Here is a 26,526-nt window from a genome sequence, read left to right as displayed (position 1 = left end):
GTTCAGTTCTGGCATCTAGTGAGTGTTCAGTAAGTGGTAGCTGCATTTATGCTGCCGAGTTCAGGGAAGGGGAGATCGGAGAGGGCTGGGTGGTTTCCTCATGAAGCCTCGCCGTGAAGGACCTAACAGCAGCAGGGGCGGTAATGAGGACAATAGGAAACCCCACTCTTGAAAGTTGGTGGTGGGGAGACACATAAGGGCCCTGGTGGTCTCCATCAGTGCCTGGGACCCTGGCTGCCTCTGGGGGTAGCTGGTGGTGCCAAGTTGCCCCAGTCTCTGGCTTCCTTGAATTTCAAGTCCTGTATTTTGAGCATCTGGGGCCTGAGGTAAATTTCAGCCCTTTGGGTCCATTTACCTATCTGAGGGAAGTGGATCCTACCATCTCGGTTTTGGCAAAGACAGAAATAACCGTCAAATGTGTACTTTACGTGGACAGAGGACCCCCGTGTTCCGGGCATGAGTATGGGGAAGAGGAGCAACTTCCGAGTGTGCAGGCTGTAGCTTTACCTGGAGCTTGAACTGCCTGCATCTCGCAGACTGCTACACGCATTAGGGCCTCCTGAGCTGGCCTGTGACCATACCTGATGGGGCACGTCCCTCTCCACCTCTGCCTGCATCAGCCCCTTTGTGGCTCCTTACATGTGCTCTAGGGATGGCCTGTTCCTTCCAAGCATGGATGGAGGAGGCCCAGGCAGGTCACTCTGCCTTGGCAACTTCCTTTGATGCAGATCTTGAGGTTTGCTCCTGTCTATGCCGGCAGCTGAGCAGCTGATCCTGGATGGTGCCGACTGAGCTGCGTGGAGTTGAAGCCTCCAGCTCTACTGATAGTTAGCATCAATACATTCCTTAGGGACAGAGTTTATCAAGAGTCAGGAAAACTAATTATGAGAATAATAAGAATAATATCCTATAATTCATTATTCGTAGTACATTACTCTTTATGAAGAATTTTCTATACATACTATTGCAACCCTCACAGCAGCCTGTTAAGGCAAGGGGTGTTATCTTCAGATGAGGAGATAGGCTCAGAGAGGTAAAGGAGTTTGCTGAAAGTCTCACAGCAGGGAAATTGCATAGAGGAGTTTTCTGCCTCCTGTTGGCTAATTCTAACCTTAACCTATAGTGGTGGGGAGCGGATGGCTTTATCATTGGCATTCCCTGCTCTGAGGGAGACAAGTTCCCTATCCTTTGCTCCTTTGGGGAGGGAGTAGCTTCTTTAGCCCCTCAGCTGGCCTGGGCCCAGGACAATTATTTCCACTGGGCAGTCCAGGTGCAATCTGTTCTCTTCCTGGGAGAAGACACTGCTGCCCTTCTTAATATTCCTGGGATCTCTGAAGTGCTGAGGAAAATGAAGCCCATTTCAGTTAAATTTTAAAAAATTGTTGAAGTGCTAGCCATGTGCCAGGGACTGTTCTAGACACGTAGCAGTAAACAGCACAAATCAGTCTTTGCCTGCATGGAGTTTCTACTGGGGTGGAGAAGACGTCACATCTGAGATAAAGAAGTGACATGGTTTGACATGGTGGTAAGTGCTGGGAAGGAAGCAGGGAAGAGCACATCAGATGCGGGGCCGATGTGGGGTTGGATTTTGGGCGGGAAGACCAAGGCAGGCCTCCGTGTCTTTTGAGCCCATGGGGGGCACTTTGCCATCCCTCAATCCTGTTTTGCAGACTTCCACCCTCCTCCACTGCCCCAGGAAGACCCCTACTGCCTGGATGATGCACCCCCCAACCTGGATTACTTGGTCCACATGCAGGGGGGCATTCTCTTCGTGTATGATAACAAGAAGATGCTGGAGCGCCAGGAGCCGCACAGCCTGCCCTACCCCGACCTGGAGACGTACACAGTGGACATGAGCCACATCCTGGCTCTCATCACCGATGGCCCCACGTAAGCCAGCTTCTCTGCAGCTGCCTTTCTTTGCACAGGTGCTGTTCTGTAGGAAGGAGATAAGAAAGGCCTTACCCCTCTGCCCTGGGGTCCTCTGTACTTAAAGCATCCCAGAAAGAGTGCGGTTTCTCCTTTCCTCAGTGCTTTTTGGGTTTCTGCAACAGTTTTCCTTCATAGGCTGGCATAGCCTTAGACTTGGTACTCCCTGTCCCCGCCTCCTTTTCTTTTTGAGACAGCGTCTTGCTCTGTTGCCCAGGCTGGGGTGCAGTGGTATGATCTTGGCTCACTGCAGCCTCTGCCTCCCGGGTTGAAGTGATTCTCTTGCCTCAGCCTCCCGAGTAGCTGGGACTACAGGCATGTGCCACCATGGCTAATTTTTATATTTTTAGTAGAGACAGGAGTTTCGCCATGTTGCCTAGGCTGGTCTCAAACTCCAGAGCTCAGGTAATATACCCAACTCAGCCTCCCAAAGTGCTGGGATTACGGGTGTAAGCCACCATGCCCGGCCTCCTTGTCCCTTCTGCATGCATAATGTGGAGCCTCTGCTTGCTGGTGGCCACCCGGGCGCCTCTGAAGGGCTGTCATTCCTCTCCCCAGGCAGGACAGCAGCCTTGTAGAGAGTTACCAGCCCAGAGCATAACTGTATTTGGTGAGGAGTGATGAAAACATTGCTTCAGGCCTTGGATTTTCTGGGTTTCTGGAGAGGAGCATGCAGCGAGCCTGGGGAACTTTGCTCATGGGCATGATGCCCCATGATGCTTGTGGGCTTGGCTCCAGCTAACCTGGTGGGCAGCCATCTTTCTGAATTTGGCCCCCTCACTTCTTGGTGGGCACTTAGGCTGATCAGTAATGCCCGGACCCTGTGAGCCTCAGAGTGGCTGTGCTGGGAGTGGGAGTCTGGGTGAGGGGAGGTGCTGGTCACTCCTGAGGACCTTCTCTCTTGTTTTCTGGGAATCCTGTGATGCCAGTCTCCAAAGTGGCATAGTGAGCCCAAGGTTGATGGGCAGCATGACTCTTAGTCCTCCCTGATCTGAGGGCAGAACTCAGGCATGGGAAGGGCAGGGGCGGTTCCTCAGAGGCTGTCCTCAGCCAGGTGTGCAGGCAGTGGCTGTCCCATCTGGGAGGTTGTGAGGATCCTGCCTGGGGAGAGAGACTGAGTGAGGCGGCGTTTAAACTCCCTTCCGACTCTGAGGCTGTCCTGTGCTCTGTCCACTCTGGGGCTTGTCTGGGCAGATGGATGACTGTGCTGTTGCAGCGCTGACAGATGCTCTTATGGAAGTCTAGGTGATTAGATGCCAAGGAAGCTGCTGTTTGTTCTGGTGGCACAAGGAAGCAGGGTAGCATGAATTGTGGTCAAAGGTTCTGTGTGGCTGTGGATGCAGGTGTGTGGCTAGGCACCTGGGCTGGGTGTGGGCTGGTGGTTGGCCACAGCAGTGAGCATCCCCATCCCCAGTGGCCTTTACTGGCTGATAAATCATAAAAACCCCTTCTCTGAGTTGGTGGGAATCTGGGGGCATCAGTCCTTACAGAGATTTCTGTCTTGGTAACAAATATCCCTACAGTCCCAACCTGCCCATGATGCAAAACATCCTCCTCTTGTCGTGAAGCCTCAGAGTTGAGAGGTCCTTGGGCCATGGCCATTAGGTCGGGGGGCTGGTTCCTCTGCAACCCAAGGTGGGCAGGTCATGCCTTGGAGTTTGACTGTGTTATCAGTCCTCCAGGCAACAAATTCCTTCTTCAAGGAATGACAAGTGGCTGAGGATAGAAAAGAGGAAGGAAAGGAGGGGATGAAGGAGGGAGACCTCCACTGAGTGTCCACTGTGCTTGGAGCCAGGCCCTTTCCCAGGCGTAAACCAGTTTAACCCTTACTTCAGCCTTGGGTGTTACCACCTGATATTTACTTATGGGAAATGGAGGCTTGCGGTTAATTCCCTAAACACGTAAACTAGAAGTCAAAACACCTGTATGAGGTCCCAGAGCTGGCCTGCTATTGCCCCATCTCTGACTCTCCACTGACTTTATAGAGTCTGTAGTGTGACTCAACAGTTCAGCAGGGTCTGCAGAAAGCCGGAACCTCCTCATTCTACCCTGCTCCATCCTGACCCTTCCAGCCAGGGTTGGCCCCTGCAGATGCTGGGGGCCTCCAAACTGGAGAGCTCGATGTGACTTCTGCTCAACTATGGTCTCTCCCCATCTCCAACTTGCAGGAAAACCTATTGTCACCGACGACTGAACTTTCTGGAATCCAAGTTCAGCCTTCATGAGATGTTAAACGAAATGTCTGAGTTCAAAGAGTTGAAGAGTAACCCCCACCGGGACTTCTATAACGTGAGAAAGGTGCGTTAGGGGCCAGTGTTCACAGCTGCCCCTCCCGGTCCCCCTCCCAGCCCATGGGATGCCCTGAGCCAGTCTGAGGTTTGTCCCCTGTGAGAATGTCAGGGCTCCTGGCTAAGGGCCGCCTTTGTGGCCAGAGGGGTATGAAGCATACATGCAGAAGGAAGATGGGTGAGCTATGTTTGTGTCAGGCTGGGTCTCAGACAGCACTTGAATCACTCTAGGTGGAAACCTTTGTCCTCATTGTATATCTGTTGGGATGTGCCCTCTTCCTTGGAAAATAGGGCACAGCCTATTAATTGGTCATAAAAGTTGAGCACAGCCTACTTTTAAGGTAGGGGATGTATAAGAGTCATCAAGGAAAGACACAGCTGTAAAGATCTCTTTGGTCCCCTCCTTGTGTCCATGTGTTCTCATTGTTCAGCTCCCTTATGAGTGAGAACATGAGGTGTTTGGTTTCTCTGTTCCTGTGTTAGTTTGCTGAGGATGATGGCTTCCAGCTGGGCTTAATACCTAGGTGATGGGTTGATAGGTGCAACAAACTACCATGGCACACATTTACCTATGTAACAAACTGGCACGTTCTGCACATGTATCCTGGAACTTAAAGTAAAATAAATAAGTTAATAAAATAAAATTTAAATTCCCTGAAAAAAAATCTCTCTGGAGTTGGGAGTTTGTGGTTTTGCATCCTTCAGGATCATGTGGATTTAAAGAAAAGTCTCCGATATGCTCAGATCTCTGCCTCTCTTCTCCCACCGAGGGGATGGCAGCCTTGCCTGAGGCTCCTGGCAGTCTTCGCCTGCAGGGGCTGCAGCTGCGGTAGGAGTGAAGGTTAAATGATCGTGGCTCCAGCCTTTCTATTCTCTTCTGCTGAAGCGCTGTGCAGTGAGGCACAGGGTCAGTGCTAGGCAAGGGGCGTTTGATGGTGAGCAAGAGTCACTTCCTGTCAACCAGGTGGTTTGAGGGAGAGGCCAGAACTAAGCTGGCTTAGAGTGAGTAGGAGCTTGCCAGGCAGAGGGTGTGGTAGGGGAATGGAAGTGGTGGCATTCCAGGTAGAGGCACGTGATGTGCAAATGTCAGGAGGGAGGGATGATATGAGAGAGTCAAAACAGTGCGTTGACTTAACTGCAAGCAGTGCAGTGTGGCTGGAGCGCAGTCATCGGGAGCAGGGAGCAGTGGGTTGTGGGGAGAGTAAGGCTGCAGATATGTGGGGAGGTCCTGGATCATGCGGGGGCTATGGGTTTCCCACAGAAGGCAGGGAGGTGGGCTGGGGTGTGTGGTGAGCTGGGAGAGAAGCTCCTTGGGGAAGAGTGGGGATCAGGCTTTGCTTGGAGGAGGGATGGCCAAAGCTGAATGGAGTCACAGTGGGGTTGTCATCTCCACAGGAGCTCTGTCCCAGCTGGGACCTCCTGGGGACTTCCTCTTTTTGGGGTCAGCTTTGATAAGGGAAGGTAGGCCAGGGGACGATGTGGCTCCTCTGGGAAAGCCCAGCTCTAGGCTCCCTGACCTCCTGACTGGGAGCACTCAGCAATGCAGATGGAAGACCATATCTGGAGGCCCTAAGCCCACTTCTGTTACACGTCAGGGGGTCCAACACAGACTCCCACTTGGATGGGATCAAGAGCTTTAAGAAGTGTTTGGCTTCAGCTCATGTGCCCTGAGAGGCTTGCGGAAGTGTCTTGGCGATTTCCAGGCAGAAGTGAAAGGTGTTTTAGACACCACTTACGTGGGCACCCTGGCATTTTTACCTTCAAGCACCATTTGTTCCTTCTCTGTGAGCCTTAGGTGTTCAGACAGGTGGATGTCTCTATCACTATGTGAATGCCTCTCAGCCCTGCCCAAAGAACTTCACATGCCTAGCACATGCCCAGGCCCATGTCCAAAGAAACGCCTCTCCCAGCCCGTTGCAGTCCTGTCCCGCGCATACGTGAATGCCCTGGGCTTACCTGCTTCCTGCTGCCTGGGGCCAAGGTGTCCTTACTGACTGTGCTGGCACTGACGCTGTTTGCTTCTAAGGTGGGGCCCCCGTGGGTGTTCCTGGGTCTACCAACTGCTCTCTGGTCCCAACATGAGAACGAGTCCTGGCGTGGGGCTAGGGTAACAAATCAGAGCCTATCCCCAGGGTTCTCCTGCAGTCTTGGGGTTAATGTTTTCTCTGGACAGAGATGACCTTGATACCTATGACACAGTGGCCTGTTCTTAGGCACATTGTCAGTCCATAAACATGGGTGCAGGGCTGCTATGAGCTAGGCCTGTGCCCGCCCCTGGGTGCTGCCTACTTGATAGCACTCTCTTTTTTTGGTTTTTTTGAGATGAAGTTTTGCTCTTGTCGCTGGAGTGCAGTGGTGCAATCTCGGCTCACTGCAACCTCCGCCTCCTGGGTTCAAGCGATTCTCCTGCCTCAGCCTCCCAAGTAGCTGGGATTATAGGTGCCTGGCACCACGCCTGGCTAATTTTTGTATTTTTAGTAGAAATGGGGTTTTGCCATATTGCCCAGGCTGGTCCCGAACTCCTAGCCTCAGGTGATCTGCCTGCCTTGGCCTCCCAAAGTGCTGAGATTACAGGCATGAGCCACCACACTTGGCCTTGATAGCACTCTCATAGCCTCTACTATGGGGAGGAGAGCTGCTTTCTAAAATCCAGAATGGGCTGGATGGTGGCCTCCATCTGTCTAAAGTGCTGTTGGTGTCCCGGGGGCAGAACAGGGCTGTGGTCTGAGGCAGGAGCTGTGACGTGGCCATGGATCTGTGTGGGTGGTGTCTGTGGAGGGACCCGTCACATTGCAGCAGGTGAAGGGCTGAGATACCCCGAGGCCCAGCCAGCAGGACTGTGTGACCGAGACACTTGTTTTCTATGCAGAAGCAAGATAGAAGGGCTGAGTGTGTTTGCTGCTTGGGAATTGGGTAGAAATAGGTGAGGTCTACTGTGGTTTATGTGTCATATTAAGAATAGCAAATAGGTTTTATCTTCTGTACTAAACCTGACCAATTAGGGGTAGTTACCAGAGGCCACTCCTAAAGCTTAGTGAAAAGAGTGCTGTCCTCGATTATCAATGCCTGCCATGGGTATGGAAATGGTCAGTGTTGGCTTAGGTCCCAGGTTTGGAAACTCTGCTCTTTGTTTACATCTGAATCTTAGGTGAACATGGGGAATGCACTTAGATCCTCTGGTGAATTGAAAACACTGACCTCCAATGACCTTCAATTATTTTGTTCCTAAAATAATCACCCTTGAGATTCTGAAGTTTGGATGGGGTGCTTCCTGGATTGTCCAGTTGTTTTCCTCATTTATCTTGTGACTCACGGGGGTAAGGATAGGCTGACCCCCCTGTGGTGTGTCATTGGTAAGCTAGAGAACAGGATCAGAAAGCCCAGAATCCGCTGAGTCATGCTGAGTTCGTTGCACCAAGCTGTGTCCAGCTGAGCTGAGCCAGGGTGACCTTCTCTTGTGCATCCCACGTGAGCCCAGCCTCATCTCTGAGGAGCCTGGATTTTGGGGATGTTTTAGTTTTCTGCTTTGTTTTGTTTCCCCAATGTCTTTCTGGTAAGAATGGCAAGATTAATGGCAGGAAGGACCCTGATGAGTGAGGGCTGTGGCTAATGACATGGGCTGGCTGGCATAATGCTCACAGAGGTCCAGTGGATCAAATATCTGGTTTGGCATGACTTGGAGATGCTCAGCCAGCCATGGACAGCATTCCCTGCCCTGAGGTCAGCCGCCTCCTCACCCCAGCCCAGGCTGAGCGCCCAGTCGGCCGCAACAGTAGCTCCAGAGTGTGGTCTAATGGCTGTCAGCAGCCTGGCCTGTGAGGCTGCTGTCATCCTCCCCGGGAGCTCCCGTAGGTCCCTTGGGCTCAGGGAGGGGGAGCCAGTTTGCCCACAGTGACTTCAGGCCATCCCTCAGCTTAGCTGGGGCTTCATTTCTCAGGGCTTATGGCTGTCCTGTGAGTGAAGCACAGTGAAAAGGGCGAGTGGGGATGAGGGATGGGGAGATGGGTAGGATCCAGGTGATATTAGCAGAGCCCTCATCCTAAGATTAATGAAGAGGGTTCAGTAACAGAAACAAATTACATTTAAAAAATCCCTTCTAGCTTCTGTGTATGGAGAATGAATTGAACCAGAGCACAAGAAAAAGGAACAAGACCAGTTAGGAGGTCACTGTGAATTCAGGCCTGAGAACATGCAGGCTTGAACTCCTGTGGTGGCAGTGGGGTTGGAGAATATTGTATGGATTTGACATCCATTTGGAAGGCAGAATTGATGAGACTCACTGAGGGAAGGGAGTAGTAGGAAAGCCAAGGATGACTCCCAGTTTTTCAGCGTGACCAACTGGATTCAGGACACTCCATTTCCTAGGATTCCAGAATCTGGGAGATAATCATCAGGCTTGGGCTGGGGTCAGAGATGAAGAGTCCGCTTTTGGATATATTAAGTTTGAACTGCCTTTGGGTTATCCAGATAGAGGTGTCAAGTAGGCAGTAGTATGTACAGTTCTGGAGCTTTTGGCTGGTGACATAAATTTGGGAATTGGTATAAGTAAAATAATTAAATACACAGAAATGGAACAGATCACCTTTGGAAAGAGTTTATAGTGAGAGGACAAGAGAGCCCAGGACCAGGCATCAAGAAATTCCATTATTAAGAGGTCTGGTAGTGAGGATGAGCTGACTAAGGAGGCTGAAAAGGAGAGGACAGAGATGCAAGGGGTCAGTCTGGTATCACAGGACTTAGCACGATATAGAGGACATATTTCGAGATCTTGCTGGGCTCCTTCTGCAAAGGTGCCTTCTGCAAAAAACTGCCTTTTCCTGCAATGTGGGGAGAAGTCTAAGCTGACTGTTCATTTCTGCTTTTTAGGATTTGCTCTAAGATCTTTGGCCTTGGGCCCCATGGCTTGAGTCCATATGTTGGCTTAGGGTCACTAGAGCGGCTTCCAGTAGAGTGGCTTCTTCTTGGGACTTGGATGCCCTGGAGTTTGGGTGAGGTGTGACTAGTCAAGGAAGGGTATGTTTCGGGGGTTGGCCTCTAGTGTCTGTTCTCATTCATTCCCACTTGGAGGTTTGCTTTGGGAATGCTCTGAGGGTTCTGAGAGGGATCAATGGGAAGAGTGGGATTTGATGGGCCCTCAGAGTTATCACTGAAACCATGAGAACTTGTCACACCTCTTAATTTGTTCATTCATTCATCCATTGGTTCAACTTTGTACTAGGCTCTCGGGTAGGTGCTGAAGACTTAGAGGCATCAAACATGGCCTTTGTCCTTGAGGAGCTCCCAGTCTAGTGAAAGAGTAGACACCCAGACATGAGAGTGATCAGGAGGGTCTGCACAGCAATGGGATGCCTGTGCCAGGTTTTGAGGTTGGGCGAGCGAAAGAACATTCAGTTGTGTTTGGAGGAACAAGGTTGGCTCCCAAATGGAGGAGGTTGTGGGAAATTTCTAGGTGGATGAGATGGTGGAGAGAAAGTAGGGCATTCCAGACTGAAGAAACACATGGGCAAAGTGACACAGTGTGCCGTACCTCGGTGTCTTGTGTGCCCATAAGTGGTTTGTCACGGCTGTAGCACAGAATGGGGCAGTGGCAAGGCGAGAGTTAAGGCTTGAAATAAGCCTTGAATCCCAGGCCAAGGCACTTGGACTGTATTGTGAGGCTGATGGGCCCACTGGTCGTTTGTTGACTGGGGAATGGCCTGATCCAATCTGCATTTTAAAAAGATTTCCTGGTGCTGTAAGGAGGTGGAATGGGCAGCAAGGCTGAAAGGGAGGGATGCCGGTTTCGAAGTCTGAGGAGAGATGCGGAGTGGGATCCAGGCATTGGTGGGGCCGCCCCGATGGCCCATGAGGTGCTGGGGTTCTGTGCACATTAAGGGTTGGATGTCTTAACTCTTGTTGCTAGGGGAGGTGGCCTGACTCAGGGCCTGGTGGGTGCTGTGTTCCAGGTGGACACGCACATCCATGCGGCTGCCTGCATGAACCAAAAACATCTGCTGCGCTTCATCAAGCACACGTACCAGACGGAGCCTGACAGGACTGTGGCGGAGAAGCGGGGCCAGAAGATCACCCTGCGGCAGGTGTTTGACAGCCTGCACATGGACCCCTACGACCTCACTGTGGACTCGCTGGATGTCCACGCGGTGAGTGAGCTTCCGCTCCAGTGCCGCCAGCAGACAGCAGCCCTGGCTGGGGACTCAGCCCCCTGGAAAGCCACCGTGATTGTGCTTGCGGGGAGGCGCTATGGAAGCAACTCTTTCTCTTCTATCTGACTAAGAGATCGTGTGGCCTCAGAGAATAACAGGTCTGGGGCAGCCATAGGACAGGGAAAGAGGGTGTGTGGCTTGGGGCCCGACAGGTCTAAGCACTAATCCCACTCCTGCCACTTAGGAGTTTTGTGCCCTTAGGCAACTCACAGAAGCTTTTATTTCCTTGCCTATAAAATGGTGACAGCCATGTGCCTTATTCACTTAAAAAAAAATATTGAAACACTAAATGATAGTGTAACTGCTATGGAAAACAGTATGGTAGTTCCTAAGAAAGTTATGTATAGAATTACCTATGCCTCAGCAATTCACTTCTAGGTATATACCCAAAAGAACTGAAAGCAGGAACTTGAAGAACAGATACTCACATACCAATATTCATAGCAGTATTATTCATAGCAGCCAACAGATAGAAACAGCCCGTGTTCATCAACAGATGAATGGGTAAACAGAATGTGGTATATCCATACCATGGAATATCGTTCAGCCATAAGAAGGAGTAAAGTACTGATACATGCAACAACCATCAATGAACTTTTCAAAAGATTACACTAAATCGAAGCCAGACTCAAAAGGACAAATATCATGTGATTCCACTGATATAAGGTACCTAGAATAGGCAAATTCATAGAAATAGAAAGGAGAATAGAAGTTACCAGGGGCAGGCGAGAGGAAGGCATGGGGAGTTAGTTTAGTGGGTATAGACTTTGGGATGATAAAAAAGTTCTGGAAATGGTTAGTGGTGATGGTTGCACACCAGTGTCAATGTACTTAAAGCCACTGGAACTGTACAGTTAAAAATGGTTGAAATGGTAAGTGTTGTGTTGTGCATGCTTTATTAGAACAAAAAAAACCTTTGTTAAACAGAACATTGAATGATATAATATGGAGAAAGTGCTTTACAAAATGTGAGCAGTGATAGGGAATGCTCTATTATTCAGTGGTCCAGCCTCTCTGCTCACTAAGCCAGCCGTGTCCCAAGCTGAGCTGTGGTGACTTGCAGATGGGGCCCCTGCTGTTCCTTCACAGGGGGCCTTGCCAAAGGATCCCAAGCTGACCGAGTAAGGATCCATGGTCCTGGTTCCCAGGAGTTTCTAAGGTTTCATGCAAGAATTGACATAGAAGATGTCTTTCGGTGTGGCCATACAGAAGGCCGTCTCGTAAAGGTCTAGAGAGGGGAATGTGCGTGGTGGCTGCAGAATGATGCGCCGATTGGTGTGGTCTCCTCCCGCAGGGCCGGCAGACATTCCACCGCTTCGACAAGTTCAACTCCAAATACAACCCTGTGGGGGCCAGTGAGCTGCGTGACCTGTATTTGAAAACTGAAAACTATCTGGGAGGAGAGTACTTTGCTCGGATGGTCAAGGTGAGTGAACCCTCAGTCTCTCTAAGGCCTCTCAGGTGCCTGCCAACATCTGCCTTCAGAGAGTGGGGGCCCTGTGTGCCCCTGGCTCCTTTCCCTCCCTTTGTTCACCATCAGCTCAGGGAAGGGTGAGGTGCCCAGGTGCCCAGTGCTGTGGCCTTCAGAGGGTGGGGGCCCTGTGTGCCCCTGGCCCCTTCCCCTCCCTCTGTCCACCATCAACTCAGGCAAGGGTGAGGTGCCCAGGTGCCCAGTGCTGTGGCCTGGCTGCCTGCTCCAGGCAGTGCTGCATGTGCCAACTGCAGGGAAGAGGAGGGAAGGGTATCCACCTTGGACGAGCTCACAGCACCTGGCCTGGCTTTCCTGTCTCTGCAGCATGAACCCAGCTGGGAGCAGATGAGCTCCGTGTGGAGACGCTTCTGCTGTGGCCTGGTTCTGCAGACCCAAGGCCTTCCTCCCCAGAGGGAGCTTCTGCTAAAGTGGAACAAGAGCTTACAGGAGCAGGCAGCCCTGGGGATTTAGATCAGTGCTTCCAGAGTGGGAACAAGGTGGCTGGGGGAGCCACAGGACCCTGCTGGTGATGGAGAGTGAGGGTCTCCTATGTAGCTGGGATGCACTGGGGCTGACCCAAGCTCTTCTTATGCCAGGAGGTTGCCCGGGAGCTGGAGGAGAGCAAGTACCAGTACTCAGAGCCACGGCTCTCCATCTACGGCCGCAGTCCTGAGGAGTGGCCCAACCTGGCCCACTGGTTCATCCAGCACAAGGTCTACTCTCCCAACATGCGCTGGATCATCCAGGTGCCCCGGATCTAGTAAGTCAGGTGGCCCCGCTGTCTGCCCTGTGCCCTACGGAGGTGACAGTCTGTCCCTCGTGGGCTGCTGAATCTGCACTCCTGAGAGGTAGGGCCTGTTCTGGTGCCAGCTTAGGCTTGTCCTTTCCAGGGATTTTTCCATGGAAGGAGTGATAAGCAAAGATGTCTGCATGATACTAGAACTCTTTTTTTTTTTTTTTGAAACAGAGTCTCGCTCTGTCACCCAGGCTCTGAGTGTAGTGGTGTGATCTTGGCTCACTGCAACCTCCACCTCCCTGGTTCAAGCAATTCTTTGCCTCAGCCTCCCGAGTAGCAGGGATTACAGACACCCGCCACCGCGTCTGGCTAATTTTTGTATTTTTAGTAGAGATGGGGTTTCACCATCTTGGCCAGGCTGGTCTTGAACTCCTGATCTCGTGATCCACCTGCTTCAGCTTCCCAAAATGCTGGGATTACAGGTGTGAGCCACCGCGTCCGGCCGACACTAGAACTCTTGATCTTTGAAAAATATAGCAGTGCAAAAGCCTTGGGGAAACAACCATCCTCACCTTCTTCTCATTGTGGGTTGAGGATGGATTGTCCTTTTGGTGAGACCCAGAGTATGGGGAGAGCTGGTAGTGGTCTACATTGCTGGCCCTCTCCCTGGATGTCACTCAGATGACTGCTGTCCTCTCCAGGTGGCTGGCCAGGGTGGAGCCCATGGCTCCAGGATGGACTGGGGTATGTGGTTTAGGGAAACAGAGCTGAGTAACAGAATGTTTGGGTCACTGGGAGTTTGAGGACTCATATCTCAGCCTATTGGTCAGCCAGAATGCCAACATCCCACTCCCAGTGGCCTCCGGCTTGAGAAAGTGCTCTGATGGGCGTGGGTAAGTGTGGAGCTTGCAAACCAAGGCAGAGTATTGCAGACATTGCTGGGAGAGGAGGAGAGAGGAGGGATCTGTGTTCAGGCCACATCTGACTTGACTCTGGGTGTTTGATGGGGACACAGGGTTCCTGAGGAAGTGACTGGGGCTGCTCTCTGACAGGGCAGCGGGCTGTTGGATCCACCTGATAAGCGAGTCTTTGCTGTCCCCCAGCGACATATTTAGGTCGAAGAAGCTGCTGCCAAACTTTGGGAAGATGCTGGAGAACATCTTCCTGCCCCTTTTCGAGGCTACGATCAACCCCCAAGATCATCGAGAGCTTCACCTCTTCCTTAAATATGTAAGTGTGGGTGGTGCCCCAGGCAGGGCTCATAGTGGCAGGAATGGATTCGCTGTGAGCTGGGTCAGGTTTGCTCCCGCCCTTCACCGAGGTATCTCAGGTGCTGCCACCTGTGATCTAGGCATGGGGTCACCAGCCCCAAGAAGCTGGATTTCTAAAAAGTCCCTTTCCCCTCAGGGGCAGCTCTGGGAGTCATGGGTGGCGGGGTGGGGGGGGTCTTGGGGCAGGCCTTTCCAGAGAGGAAGGCAACAGTGGACAAAGACTGGGAACTCGGTTCCTGCCAGGTGGGGCTGGAAAGGCTGGATCTAGCCCCCGACAGCACCAAGCAGCAGCCTCAGGTTTTTTTTTTTTTTTTTTTTTTTTTTTAGAAATGCAAACACTTTAATTCACCTGCTTTACCAGCAACAAAGGTCCTCACACCATGTGTGATTAAGTACAAACCCCCAAAACGTATTTCCTTTCCAGATTCAGTTAGTTGTAGGAGAAGGAGAGGAGCAGTCTGGGAGAGACTTAACCAGGGAGGGAGGGAGAGGGGGAGGGAGCCAGTCCCTCCCTCTGATGCCTGGCATCCAGGGGGTGTCAGATGGTGATACAGGCCAGTGCCCGGTGATGGATGACTTTCTACAGGGAGAGGTGCAGGGGGGAGCCCGAGGGCTGGGGCACAGGGGGAAGGATTGAGTCTGTGTGCCCAGAAAGTGATTGGACAAGCTGAGGGACATCATCGAATTTATGTTTTAGACAAACATATTCTGGCTGTTGTGTGGAGATGGCCCAGAAGAGAAGGTAGCTGGAGGTGGGGGCAAGGGTGAGAGTCAGGGGCCTGCCTGGGGACAGGAGGGGAGCTTGACCCAGTGGAAACAGCTCACACTCGTGTGTGCTGCCTGGCCTGGTCAGACGCCACGATGTGATCTCACCTAAGCCTCACAATTACCCCATTACTATCACCATTTTGTTGTTAACAATAAGAAGAATTATTATGTGCTTGGTGTGTGTTGGACATGGTGTTAAGTGCTCTCCCTGGATTATCTCATTTAATCCTCGCCAAAGCCCTGTGAAGCTGCTAGCTCCAATTGACACACAAGGAAATTAAAACAGATCATAAAGCTAAAAGTGGCAGAGCTGGAATGCGTGTCCAGGCAGGCTGACTCCAGTGATGTGCCCCGAACCCCTATTCTATGTTGCCTCCCAAGTGAGAACAGTGAGGTGCACAGCAGCTACCAGCTTGTGTCTCTGAGGTGTGGCAGTGCAGGGACTCTGCACAGAGTGTGGGGTTTGGTGAGAAGGGGTGGGTGTAGACCTGGCAGGACCTGGACAGAGACTGAAGGAGGCATTGGGGGGAGTCTAGGATGCCTCCCAGGTGCCTGGCTTTGCAGGAGCATGGATGACACACTGTTCGAAGGTTGCTGCCAGCAGTGGAAGAAGAGCAGGTGTGGGGAGGAGGAGGAGCAGGAGGAGGAGACAACGTATTTTGCGCCCAAGGCTGTGGGAGATGCAGTGGTGAGGCCCTGCTTCAGCTGGATAGAGCTCAGAAAAGAGGCTAAAATTATCCCCATGTCAGGCCCCAGAAAGTTTGGGTGAAGTATGGGGCTAGTAAGCATAGAGCAGAGCTCACGGTCCTCCCTGGCCCCCCAAACCCGTCTAGGGCGTGCTTAGGGTCATAGCAGGGACCCTGTCATTTCCTTTGACACACAGGGCTCTGTGACACGGAAGATTCTGGCCAAGACCCTCATGCTGCCTTGCTCCTCTGGGCCCTTGCTGCCCCCAGTAGGAACAGGAGAAGCCGGCAGACCTGGCTGGGGCCTGGGGCCTGGGCTGGGAGCCCCCCAGTTTGGGCCAGTTGTGGATTAAGAGGGACAGTCTCTTTCTCCCTTCTGCTATTCAGAGGCCCCTTTGCAAAGCACTGCCGTGGCCTGGTAGCAAGCCTCCCCTCTGCGCTGACAGCCCGCACGCTCCATGAATGTGGTCTTGGTTGGGGATGACCTCTGGGATCAGCCAGAAGGCTCCAGTGACTCGGGAGGGGCCCCCAGGGGTCTCAGCTAAGGTAGAACTGCAGTGGAAGGGTGGGGGTTTCCCGAGGCTACTCAGACCCATCTCAGAGGGCAGCTCCCAGTGGGGATCGGAGAGCAGAGCTGCCTCCCAGGAGCCACGGCTTAGCCCAGCAAGGACCCTCTTGTCTGTCTGTGAGGCAGCTGGGTGGTTTCTCCTGGGTTCACCTGGACACGCGCTAGCGTATCCTCCAACTACAGCCCCAAGGAGTGCAGACCCAGAGACCAGAACCAATTTTTTTTTTTCAGACGGAGTCTTGCTCTGTCACCCAGTCTGGAATGCAGTGGTGCAATCTCGGCTCACTGCAACCTCCACCTCCTGGGTTCAAGCAATTCTTCTGCCTCAGCCTCCTAGTAGCTGGGATTACAGATGTGTGCCACCATGCCTGGCTAATTTTTGTGTTTTTTTTTAGTAGAGACTGGGTTTCACCATGTTGGGCGGGCTGGCCTTGAACTCCTGACCTCGTGATCTGCCTGCCTCAGCCCCCCAAAGTGCTGGGATTACAGGTGTGAGCCACTGTGCCTGGCCGAACCTGGTTTCTTGAGCGACTTTCTTAGTTGCCTTGGCCCTGGTTTGCTCAACTGTAAAATGGGGCTGGCAGCCAAGCCCTCCCTCCCCGGTTGCTCTGAGTATGAATTAACTGATGTAAGTGAAGTGCTTCGAGCAGGGCCTGATGCGTGATGTGTACTAGGCCCTTCCCCCTCACAGCTTGTCGCTGCTGCTGATGGCAGTGACTGCTGCTCCCTGCAGGCTGACCTCGGCACAGCAGAGGGGCAGGTGGTGGGCATGGCTGGCTCACCCTTTACCTGGCTTGGCAGTTTCCCCCACTGTCAACCATCACCACACAGGGGCTTGGCACTCTCCTGTCTCACCTCCAGAGTACCTATGGATGCTCCGAAGGGGCAGAACTTGGTGTTGTACTCACTTTTCATCCCTGGGAGGAATGTGGCCTCAGCTAGGTTAAGGGGTCCCCAGCTGAGGTGTGAACCTGAGGGGCCCAGACCCCCAGGCCTCTGGCAGTTATGAGCCCCGGGAGGCTGAGCCGAGACTGAGTCCTTGGTGCTCAGGACCTCTCCTCCTGCCCAGGTGACGGGGTTCGACAGCGTGGATGATGAGTCCAAGCACAGCGACCACATGTTTTCTGACAAGAGCCCGAGCCCGGATGTCTGGACCAGCGAGCAGAACCCACCCTACAGCTACTACCTGTACTACATGTATGCCAACATCATGGTGCTCAACAACCTCCGCAGGTGCGTGAGGCCTGCCCTCGCACACACTTGGGTTCATGTGTTAGCATGTGCACACATGCACACACTCATGCATGTGATCCTTGTGTCCATGTGCACCTGAACCAACACGCGTGTCCATGTGCCCACATACCTCAAAACACACAGCACTTTCCAGCCTGCTATATGAGGCGTGTCTCCACATGATCACACACATGCAAACATGCCCACCATAACACACATACCAGTACAGACATATGTCATGTACAGTATGCAATGCAGCCACAGTCCACACGTGTCTACACGTTTATATGTACACACACCAGTGCACACTCCGTGTGTACCTGTACATCCCTGAGATAACAGAAGCATAGGACATGCTATCACACACGTGCATGTTCACTTACTGCCACACCAACAATATCCACATGTGCATATTTTCGTTCAGCAAATCACTGGCATGCGATAGGCACTACCCTGGGCACTGGACAAATAACAGGGAAAAAAACAGACTAAATCCATGCACGCCCTTACAGGCAGAGGTCTTACAGGCAGAGGCTCCCACCAATATGCACACAGACGAGGCACATTTGGCCAGGAGTTAGCTACCCAGGGCAGCAGGACACCAAGCCATTCCCTTCCCTACAAGTCTTGCATCCCACTTTCCCCTGCTGGGCCCTGGGGCCTCTCTAGCTCAGCCTAAACTGGTGCTAGTTGCTGGGTGTGGAGGTTTTGAATGGGGTCCTGACTGAAAGAAATGGCCTGGCAGGGTGGAGGCAGTCCTGGGCTGAGCTTTTGGAGATCGGGGCTCTGGTTCTGGCTTTGCCACTGACCTGTTCAGTGGCATGGAGCATAGACTTCACTCTCCGGGCCTTGGTTTGCTCATTTCCATAACACAGAGGTCAGACTCCATGGTTTCTCATGGCCTTCCCTGCCCTGGAGTTCTGCGAATGCGGGACACAAGGCCAGGAGAGGAAGACAGGAGAGTGGCTGGAGGGCACAGCAGGGTCCCTTTCTACCGCGAGGCCCACTCTCTGCCGGTAGAGGTGATGCTTCTTGCTTCTAAGGGGTCCTGGGGCCTGGGCCTCTGCATTTTAGGAGAGGTAGTTTCCAGGGTGCACTGGGTCAGCACAGCTGACCGTAGGTGGTCATTCCCCCTGGAGCTGACCCTGAGCTGAGGCTGCAGGCCCCAGGCAGAGCCAACTGGGGGGGCCTTCCTGATTCGGGGCCCCTTCTCTTACAGGGAGCGCGGCCTGAGCACGTTCCTGTTCCGGCCGCACTGTGGGGAGGCCGGCTCCATCACCCACCTGGTGTCTGCCTTCCTCACTGCTGACAACATTTCCCATGGGCTGCTCCTTAAGAAGGTAAACAGGCCACTCTCGGGAGTCTGCCCTGAGTGACTGCCCTGCCTTGGGCTTCTGGGAGGCTCGGCCAGTGAGGCCAGAAGGCTGGGCCCTCTTCTGGGCTGGGATGTCTGTCCTTATCTTGGTTTTATTTTTAATTATGAGAGTAATGTAATCAAACTCATTGCAATTTCGATTTTCCAGAAACTGGAGAAATGAAAAAAAGCCAGCCCTCATTGCTATTACTTTAATAGAAATAGCCATTATTAGCTTTTTAGTATATCTAATTTCCATCTTTTATCCACAGCATATTTTTAATGTGTTTATTATCATAATGAACACAGAATTTAGTTCCTGCCTTGTCCCTTATTGTTGTACGACAAGCATTTTTTGACGCTGCAACATAATGTCTATCTCACAGAGTTACAGCTTTCCCCTCAAGAAGCCTTTCGCTAAGCCCTATGCTTTTCCTTCCAAAGGCTGTTGTAGGATGAAGGGTCTGCCACTTTATCTGTAATTGACTCAACCAGTCCACACTAGTTGGACACAGAGTCCATCCACCTTTTCACTGGTGTACCCTTGAGCTCTGTGCATGCAGTCTTCTCCATATTTTGGATCACTTTCCACTGGCACGATGTTTGATCAAAATGCTCCCTTTCCCTGATGCCGGTGAGGTGTAACCATGGGTCACGTGTTTGGGTAGGGTGGGTGCTACGGTAGAACACCACTCTGTCCTGGGCAGGTCCGCCCTTCCCATCCCTCCAGGGATCATCTCCCGGGAGCTGGAGTGTTTATAGTCTCAGCCTGGCTGTTTGCAGTCAAAGCAACAAAACAACTAAAGTGGGGCATCTTCTAGACTAGGTCCATGCCTAGAGGCAAGGAGCTGAAGGTATAGGCTGGAGTGGGCTGCCCTTCCTGCCCTGAGCCTTGCCTCCAGTTTGGAGCAAGAGTGAGCACTTCCAAAAATAGGTAGAGGCACCAGGGAGGGCTGGCATGCAATGCAGGAACGAGATGAACAGTGGGGAAGAGGGAGAGTGGGTCTGAGTGTCCTTGCTTCCAGGAACTCGGGTTGAGGACTTGGGCAGACACTGTTCAGACCCCTGGTTTCCACTGGTGAATGCTTCTTCCCTCCCTTTCTCCCTTCCCTTTTCCCTTCTCCCCTCTCTGGCACTTGTCACATGAGTTTGGTGGTTCTTTTGCAGAGTCCGGTATTGCAGTATCTCTACTACCTTGCTCAGATCCCCATTGCTATGTCTCCTCTTAGCAATAACAGTTTGTTCCTCGAATATTCCAAGAACCCTCTGAGGGAATTCCTGCACAAGGGACTGCACGTTTCTCTTTCCACCGATGACCCTATGCAGTTCCACTACACAAAGGTGAGGACTTTGGGGTGAGGACAGTAGTGCCTCAGTAGGCACCAGTCCTAGCCTGTCTTCCCATTTTAGGGACCCGAGCCCTTGGCTCAGTTCTGCTTTTGGGATGGGGCTGGTGGCCCAGTGAAGGCAAAAAGGAAGCCACTGTTGGGGGAAAATTTTGCCTTCCAGGAGCCCTTTCTTTGGGGTTCTTGAACCCTCAAAGGCACAATTTAGTATCTTTGCCTTCCTCTATTTTTCCTTTCTTTGACATTTGTGAGCTCTGTGACCTTGGTAAAGTTATTAGACCTCTGGATCAAGTTTCTCTTCATCTGTAAAATGGAGATAAAATTGTCTCTATCCCTACCCTGTGAGGATTCATGAAGATAATGAATCAAAGGATTTAATATAGTGTTTGCATATATTCAAAATAGTTGCTACCTTTTAAGTCAATGCTATTATAATTTCTACACTTTGGGTCTCTGGGAAAAGAAAAGAGGAAGGTAAAAGTGGTGTCATGCATGGGTACCAGCCGCAAGTGCACCCAGCATGTTTTGATAGTGTTGACAAGACCAGCCATTGCTTAACAAAAACAGAAGCACCAGAGTCTTTTAGGACAGAGGTTCTCCAACCTCTTGGTCTCTAGACCCCTTTATACTCTTAAGAATTGAAGCTTTCAAAGACCTGTTGTTTATGTGGGTTGTATCTACTGATATTTACCATGTTAGAAATGAATAAGAAATTTAAAAATATTTATTATGTCATTTAAAAACCACATCAATAAACCAATGAAATGTTACATAATAACAATTTTTTTTTCCTGAAAAGTAAGTTTCCCCTGCCTTTGTGTTGCATTTTTAAGCCTCTTTAATGTCTTAATGGAAGTCAGCAGGACTCTCCTAGCCACTTTTGCATTCAATTTGTTTTTAATCAAAATATGTAAAAATAGAAATCTTGCCTCATGAAAATACATAATTGGAAAAGAGAAGACCTTTCAAAAAGTCTTAGGACCCTCAGGGATCCTTGACCTGTACTTCGAGAACCATTGCTGTAGGCTACAGCGGCAGTGGGGCGGGGAAGGGGTCACAGAGGGTTTGTGATGAATAGACACTTCACATCCCAGAAGGGAAGCAAAACCACAGCTCAAACCCAGATCCTTCTGGGATTACACCATTTTACCGCTTATCCTATGATCACTTCTCTCTCTTTTTTTTTTTTTTTGATGTTCTATCTCTGCTTTTAGTACTTTACTCTATCTATCTATCTATCTATCTATCTATCTATCTATCTATCTATCTATGGCGAACTTGAGAAACTAGTGTGTTAGAAAGAAAAGCTAGAGGGCAAGTGCTAAACGTGGTATGACTAGAGGCTTGTCACAGGACAGCAGAGACTGCCATCCCTGATGACTGGCACAGGGCTTCAACATGAGCTCTCAGTGCTGGTCAATGAACAAATGTGGAGGCGTGAGTTCAGATTTCTCTTTGACAACCCATGATTTCACAGAAGAAAAGATCTTAGGTGTTGAAGGTGTGATGTTTGATGATCCAGGTGTCATTCGGTGCGGAAAAGTTAAACCTGCAGTGTCTGATGTTGTTAGCTTCGGACATGTGTGAACGATTGACATGGAAATCCTCCTGTCTAATCCACATGCTTTGTTGGGGGGTCTAGGAAGCACTTATGGAAGAATATGCCATTGCAGCTCAAGTGTGGAAGCTGAGCACCTGCGACCTGTGTGAGATTGCCAGGAACAGCGTGCTGCAGAGCGGCCTCTCGCATCAGGTATGGAGTGTGACGGTGCTGCCTGTGTCCCTCCTGGGAAGGCTGCCTGCTGTGTGCCAGGAGCCTTCCAGGCACTGGGGATCTGTGATGAACACAGCAGGCAGGGCCTCTGAGACACTCAGGCACAGGGAGAGAAAATGTGGCAGCCTCCTGCGTTTTCATAGTTGCTTCCTCACCCTTCTCAGACCTCTACGCCTCCTTGGAGAGGCCTTCCCTGATTGCCCGTTCTAAAGTAGTCACACACTTGCTATTATTCTCTATCCCCTTAATCTGTTTTTCTCCATACCATTTATTCCTGCAGATATTTAGTTATGTGTTTTTCTGTCTTTCCCTCTAGAATGTAAGCTCTGTGAGGGCAGAAGCTTGTTCAGAATTATATCCCTGAGCCCTAGATAGTCCCTGGCACATAGCAGGCATTCAATATTTCTTGAATAGATGAACAGTATCTAGACTGAATAAAAATCTAGACTATGGGACCTAGACATCGTCATTTTTAAAAAAGCCCCGTAAGTAATTCTGATGTGGAGCTAGCACTGAGACCCATGTTCTGATGTATCTTAGGTCCCCCGACACCTCCCTGGGTGATGTCACTGGTTAGGGAGAGGTTGCATTAGGGCCTGTGCTTGTCAGATGATGATGCAGCAGAGTTAAAGGCTTAAGATTCTTTTCATGTGCAGTGTGGTGCCTTGGATTGGCCCTCCCCAGAAACATTGTCTGTCCTTGTCAGCTCTCAGGAGGGACTTCTTTTTTTTTTTTGAGACGGAGTCTCACTCTGTCACCCAGGCTGGAGTGCAGTGGTGCGATCTCGGCTCACTGCAAGCTCCGCCTCCCGGGTTCACACCATTCTCCTGCCTCAGCCTCCCGAGTAGCTGGGACTACAGGCGCCCGCTACCATGCTCAGCTGATTTTTTGTATTTTTTGTAGAGATGGGGTTTCACCATGTTAGCCAGGATGGTCTTAATCTCCCGACCTCATGATCTGCCTGCCTCAGCCTCCCAAAGTGTTGGGATTACAGGTGTGAGCCACCACGTCCAGCCAGGAGGGACTTCTTAATTAGTCTTACCTCCTTCCCCTTGCCTTTCCCATCCCCAGCAGCTGCTGCAGACCTTATCTTTCCTCTCTGATCAAGGAAAGCACAGCCAGGAATGAAGGGTTGTCTGAGGATGACTGAGGTTGTCAGGGTGACATCCTTGAGGACACAGAGGCCAGAAGGAATTTTATGAGTTCTGTGGGGATAAGATGTCCTGACTAAAGATCTGCTTCAGGGGGACTAGTCTGATTTGCTGTGACTGATGTCAAAGCTGCCTACATGGCTATAGAAAGTGAATCAAAAGTACAACGTTTCATTTGTATTTCTCTTGGTCCACAGGAAAAGCAAAAGTTTCTGGGACAAAATTATTATAAAGAAGGACCTGAAGGAAATGATATTCGAAAGACAAATGTGGCTCAGATCCGGATGGCATTCCGATATGAGACCTTATGCAATGAGCTTAGCTTCCTGTCTGATGCTATGAAATCGGAAGAGATCACTGCCTTGACCAAATAGGTCCAGCATTTGACATGCATTTTAACTTTTTGGTTCAATTTCAAGTCTGCTGTGGCTAATAGTGGTCAAGATTCTAAACTAGGACTTTCCTCTGTTAAGAGGATGCCTCTGAAGAAATTTTAAACTGGTGATTTTGGTTGCACTGCTCACTTTAAGATTTAACATGCTCACTTGTATTTCTGAGTAACAAGATGGTGACTTCTCCTTGGGGATCTGGGAGCTGAGCACTTGTCTATACTTGTTCCCAATTTTCCAATTATTTCTCTTGAAACTGCCAGTGCCTGAACTGTTGGGGACCAGGATTTTCCATGGTCAGATGCCAAGTAACATGAGGTCTGTGAGGTTTTCTGCCATACTTTTCTCCATTGGCCCAAGTAGGCTTATTGGTAGTTGTTCATTTCAGCCTCTGGATGGCTGGCTGCCTTAAACACAATCAGTTTCAAAGCTCCATTTCATAAAAGGGCTACTTTGAGGGAGTTAAGATGGAAGACTTCCTTCTTGATAATTTCTGTTTTTAGTGAATTTCTTAAACCGTTTTATTTAGCCCTCTTCCCCCATTTCTAGTTGGAAGCCAAATGTACTCATGAAAACAGCCACTCCTATTCTTTTTTTTTTTTGAGTTGAAGTCTCGCTCTGTTGCCCAGGCTGGAGTGCAGTGGCGTGGTCTTGGCTCACTGCAAGCTCCGCCTCCTGGGTTCACGCCATTCTCCTGCCTCAGCCTCCCGAGTAGCTGGGACTACAGGCGCCCGCCACCACGCCTGGCTAATTTTTTGTATTTTTAGTAGAGATGGGGTTTCACCGTGTTAGCCAAGATGGTCTCGATCTCCTGACCTCATGATCTGCCCACCTCGGCCTCCCAAAGCAGCCACTCCTATTCTGAGTCTTGGTTTCTTCACCTAGAAAGTGAGGGTTTGGACTAGACAAGTGGCTTTCAGGGTGTTCTGTGAATCCCCTCATGATACTTTAGGGTGGGGGACGGAAGGGAGTAAGTGATGCTCAGGGGCTGTCAAACTGACTCTGGTTCATCAGTTTCACACTGGGACTGCTACATAATACTTTTGTCTGAATGAAGAACTTCAAAAAGCACAGGACTGGATGACCTCTGTTCCTTTCGGCTCTAATATGCTACAACTGTAGGCCAATTATCACTTTACCAGTTAAGAGTTAGGCCAGACAAGTGAAATTTAACTGAAGGTCACACAGCTATTAAGTAATAGGCCTACAACTGGATTTTCTTATTCCAAATCCTGTCTTTTCCCCACTATTCCATTAGACCCCACAAATGTTAGTTGTGTGTGTGTGCGTGTGTTTTTTTTAAATCACTGTAACCGGGTGCATTTTTTTAAGGCAAAATTTCTCCCTTACCTACTATGATGACTTCAGAAGATACAATGGTCCCAGGGGCCAGGTAGAAAGCATTTTAAAGACCAATCTGAATTAAGCTTTATCAATGTGCTCTTCATCTGTGTTACTAGTGCCTGGTATGTAGTAGGTGCTCAATAAATGCATCTTGAATGACTAAGTGAATTTCTTTTGGCAACCTTTTAAGGACATGTGCTCTTAGTACTCAAGAGGCTGCTCAAGGACCTTCCTATGTATTTCTGTGGTCAAATTCAGACTACAGGAGGTCTTTTTGAATCATTATATTTAGAAGAACCCGATTTCTGCCTGTGAACTTATCTGACTTTAGACTGTCTCATCTTGTGACTTTACAATGCCTGGTCAATTCAGCATATGGAACTACAAATGCAGTCTTTTTATTTGGCAGATATATATGCTATCTTGCAGCTAATTATGAAATTGAGTGAAAATCCATTGTTATCTTAGGGATTAGTTGTGAAAAGCCGCTATTTATATACATTTGCCCTAACATAGGAAGTATTGTGTAGTTTCTCATTGTCATTTTATCTGTATCAAGTATCTTTTAATTGTTAAATAAAGTCTGCTAGGACTGTGGCTTAATAATTTAAAACTAAAGATAATCATATTTAAAGCATATGTTAAAGTTTTTTTACTCTTAAGATTGGGCACCATGAAAAGCTATCAATAATAATAGCTAATTTATCTTTTACTAAGACTCAGACATGAATGACATTCACTAGGAAAACTCAAAATTTTCAAACTGAAGCTCACTAGACCTGGAAGATAAATCTTTTATTATCTTCTCTAACTTCTACCCTGTTATAGTTCATGAGCAAACTACACACGTTCATTTCCGTTTCCCGGGATATTATTTTAGTCTGTCCAGCTAACACCATGTTGGATTTTACCTGTCCTGCAAGCTTTTCCGACATCTTTTCTATAGCACTTTGTGCTTTTATTACATTGTTATACTTAATTGGCCTTTTGGGGGACAAATCCCTACTTTCCTTTGTGTTTGCAATTGGAATAAAAGGTAATTAATAGCATACTGGCTCAGGTTTCGAGAGGAACAGTTTTTGAGGCAGTTTTCCCTTCCTTATCCTTAAGGGCTCAAGTTCCCTTTATGTGTTACTTCAAATTGTACCGTTGAAACGATCGCCATCATTGCTCTTTGCCTCATGGAAACAAATCACAGTTCCTGGGTTGATATTTCTCATGGCCTCTTGGATTAAAAAAGAGCTGAAAGCACATTTCTCCTGCTTTCTCTTTACTTCTGAGTGTTGGTGAAACAATATTCTTCATTTCCTGGGTTTGAGACATGACTGAAGGTGATATACCCAAATACTCTCTGCCTAAACTATGACCGTTATAAAGAACAAGTGTAACTAATTCCAGTAAAAGGAATACTAACCAGATAAACATAGTTCCTTGGAAATTTTTGCAATTAGTAAAGTAGAAGATGACAGAGCTGCAAGAGTGTCAAAACCTATCTCTGCAAAGGCTTTTATGTCTTTTGACAGTAAAATGTGCATTTCTCCACAGTATGATGATACAGTCAATTTAACTACCAACTGCCACTCATTCTTATGTCTTTGCACTTTTCAGCACTGAGATTCTACGATGTTTCTCTAATTACATTCTTATATTTTGTAAACAATTTTACATGGTAAACAAACTACAATAGGGTTGAGCATTTTATTTTTACTGTCTGTTGGGGTAGGGGTCCACAACCCCTGGGCTGTGGACAGTACTGGTCTGCTGCCTGTTAGGAACCAGGCTGCACAGCAGGAGTTGAGCCGCAGGCGAGTGAGCATTACCGCCTGAGCTCCACCTGCTGCCAGATCAGCAGCGCTATCAGATTCTCAAGGAGCGTGAACTCTGTTGTGAACTGCACATACAAGGGATCTAGGTTGCATGCACCTTATGAGACTCTAATGCCTGATGATCTGAGGTGGAACAGTTTCATCCCGAAACTATTCCCACCCCACCCCTGGTCTGTGGAAAAATGGTCT

General features: G+C 49.9%; 1 protein-coding gene across 6 annotated transcripts in view; it reads left to right on the top strand.

The window, feature by feature from the left end:
• Positions 1-24,674, top strand: part of AMPD3 (adenosine monophosphate deaminase 3) — a 56,594-nt gene extending 31,920 nt beyond the window's left edge. For all 6 annotated transcript variants that reach the window (XM_050757408.1, XM_050757404.1, XM_050757407.1 and 3 more), the window contains 11 exons: positions 1,671-1,890; positions 4,098-4,227; positions 10,163-10,357; positions 11,715-11,846; positions 12,488-12,651; positions 13,731-13,857; positions 16,990-17,153; positions 18,373-18,493; positions 19,675-19,848; positions 21,496-21,606; positions 22,976-24,674. In XM_050757408.1, coding sequence (XP_050613365.1) covers positions 1,671-1,890; positions 4,098-4,227; positions 10,163-10,357; positions 11,715-11,846; positions 12,488-12,651; positions 13,731-13,857; positions 16,990-17,153; positions 18,373-18,493; positions 19,675-19,848; positions 21,496-21,606; positions 22,976-23,152 — 1,715 coding nt within the window. In that variant the 3' untranslated portion in view covers positions 23,153-24,674. The remainder of the gene's footprint in view (positions 1-1,670; positions 1,891-4,097; positions 4,228-10,162; positions 10,358-11,714; positions 11,847-12,487; positions 12,652-13,730; positions 13,858-16,989; positions 17,154-18,372; positions 18,494-19,674; positions 19,849-21,495; positions 21,607-22,975) is intronic.
• Positions 24,675-26,526: the final 1,852 nt, after the last annotated feature.

The sequence above is a fragment of the Macaca thibetana genome, chromosome 14 (assembly GCF_024542745.1).
Source record: "Macaca thibetana thibetana isolate TM-01 chromosome 14, ASM2454274v1, whole genome shotgun sequence".
Lineage (NCBI taxonomy): Eukaryota > Metazoa > Chordata > Mammalia > Primates > Cercopithecidae > Macaca > Macaca thibetana.
Note: the sequence above shows the minus strand (reverse complement) of the source record. Positions and strands in the feature narration are given on the sequence as shown.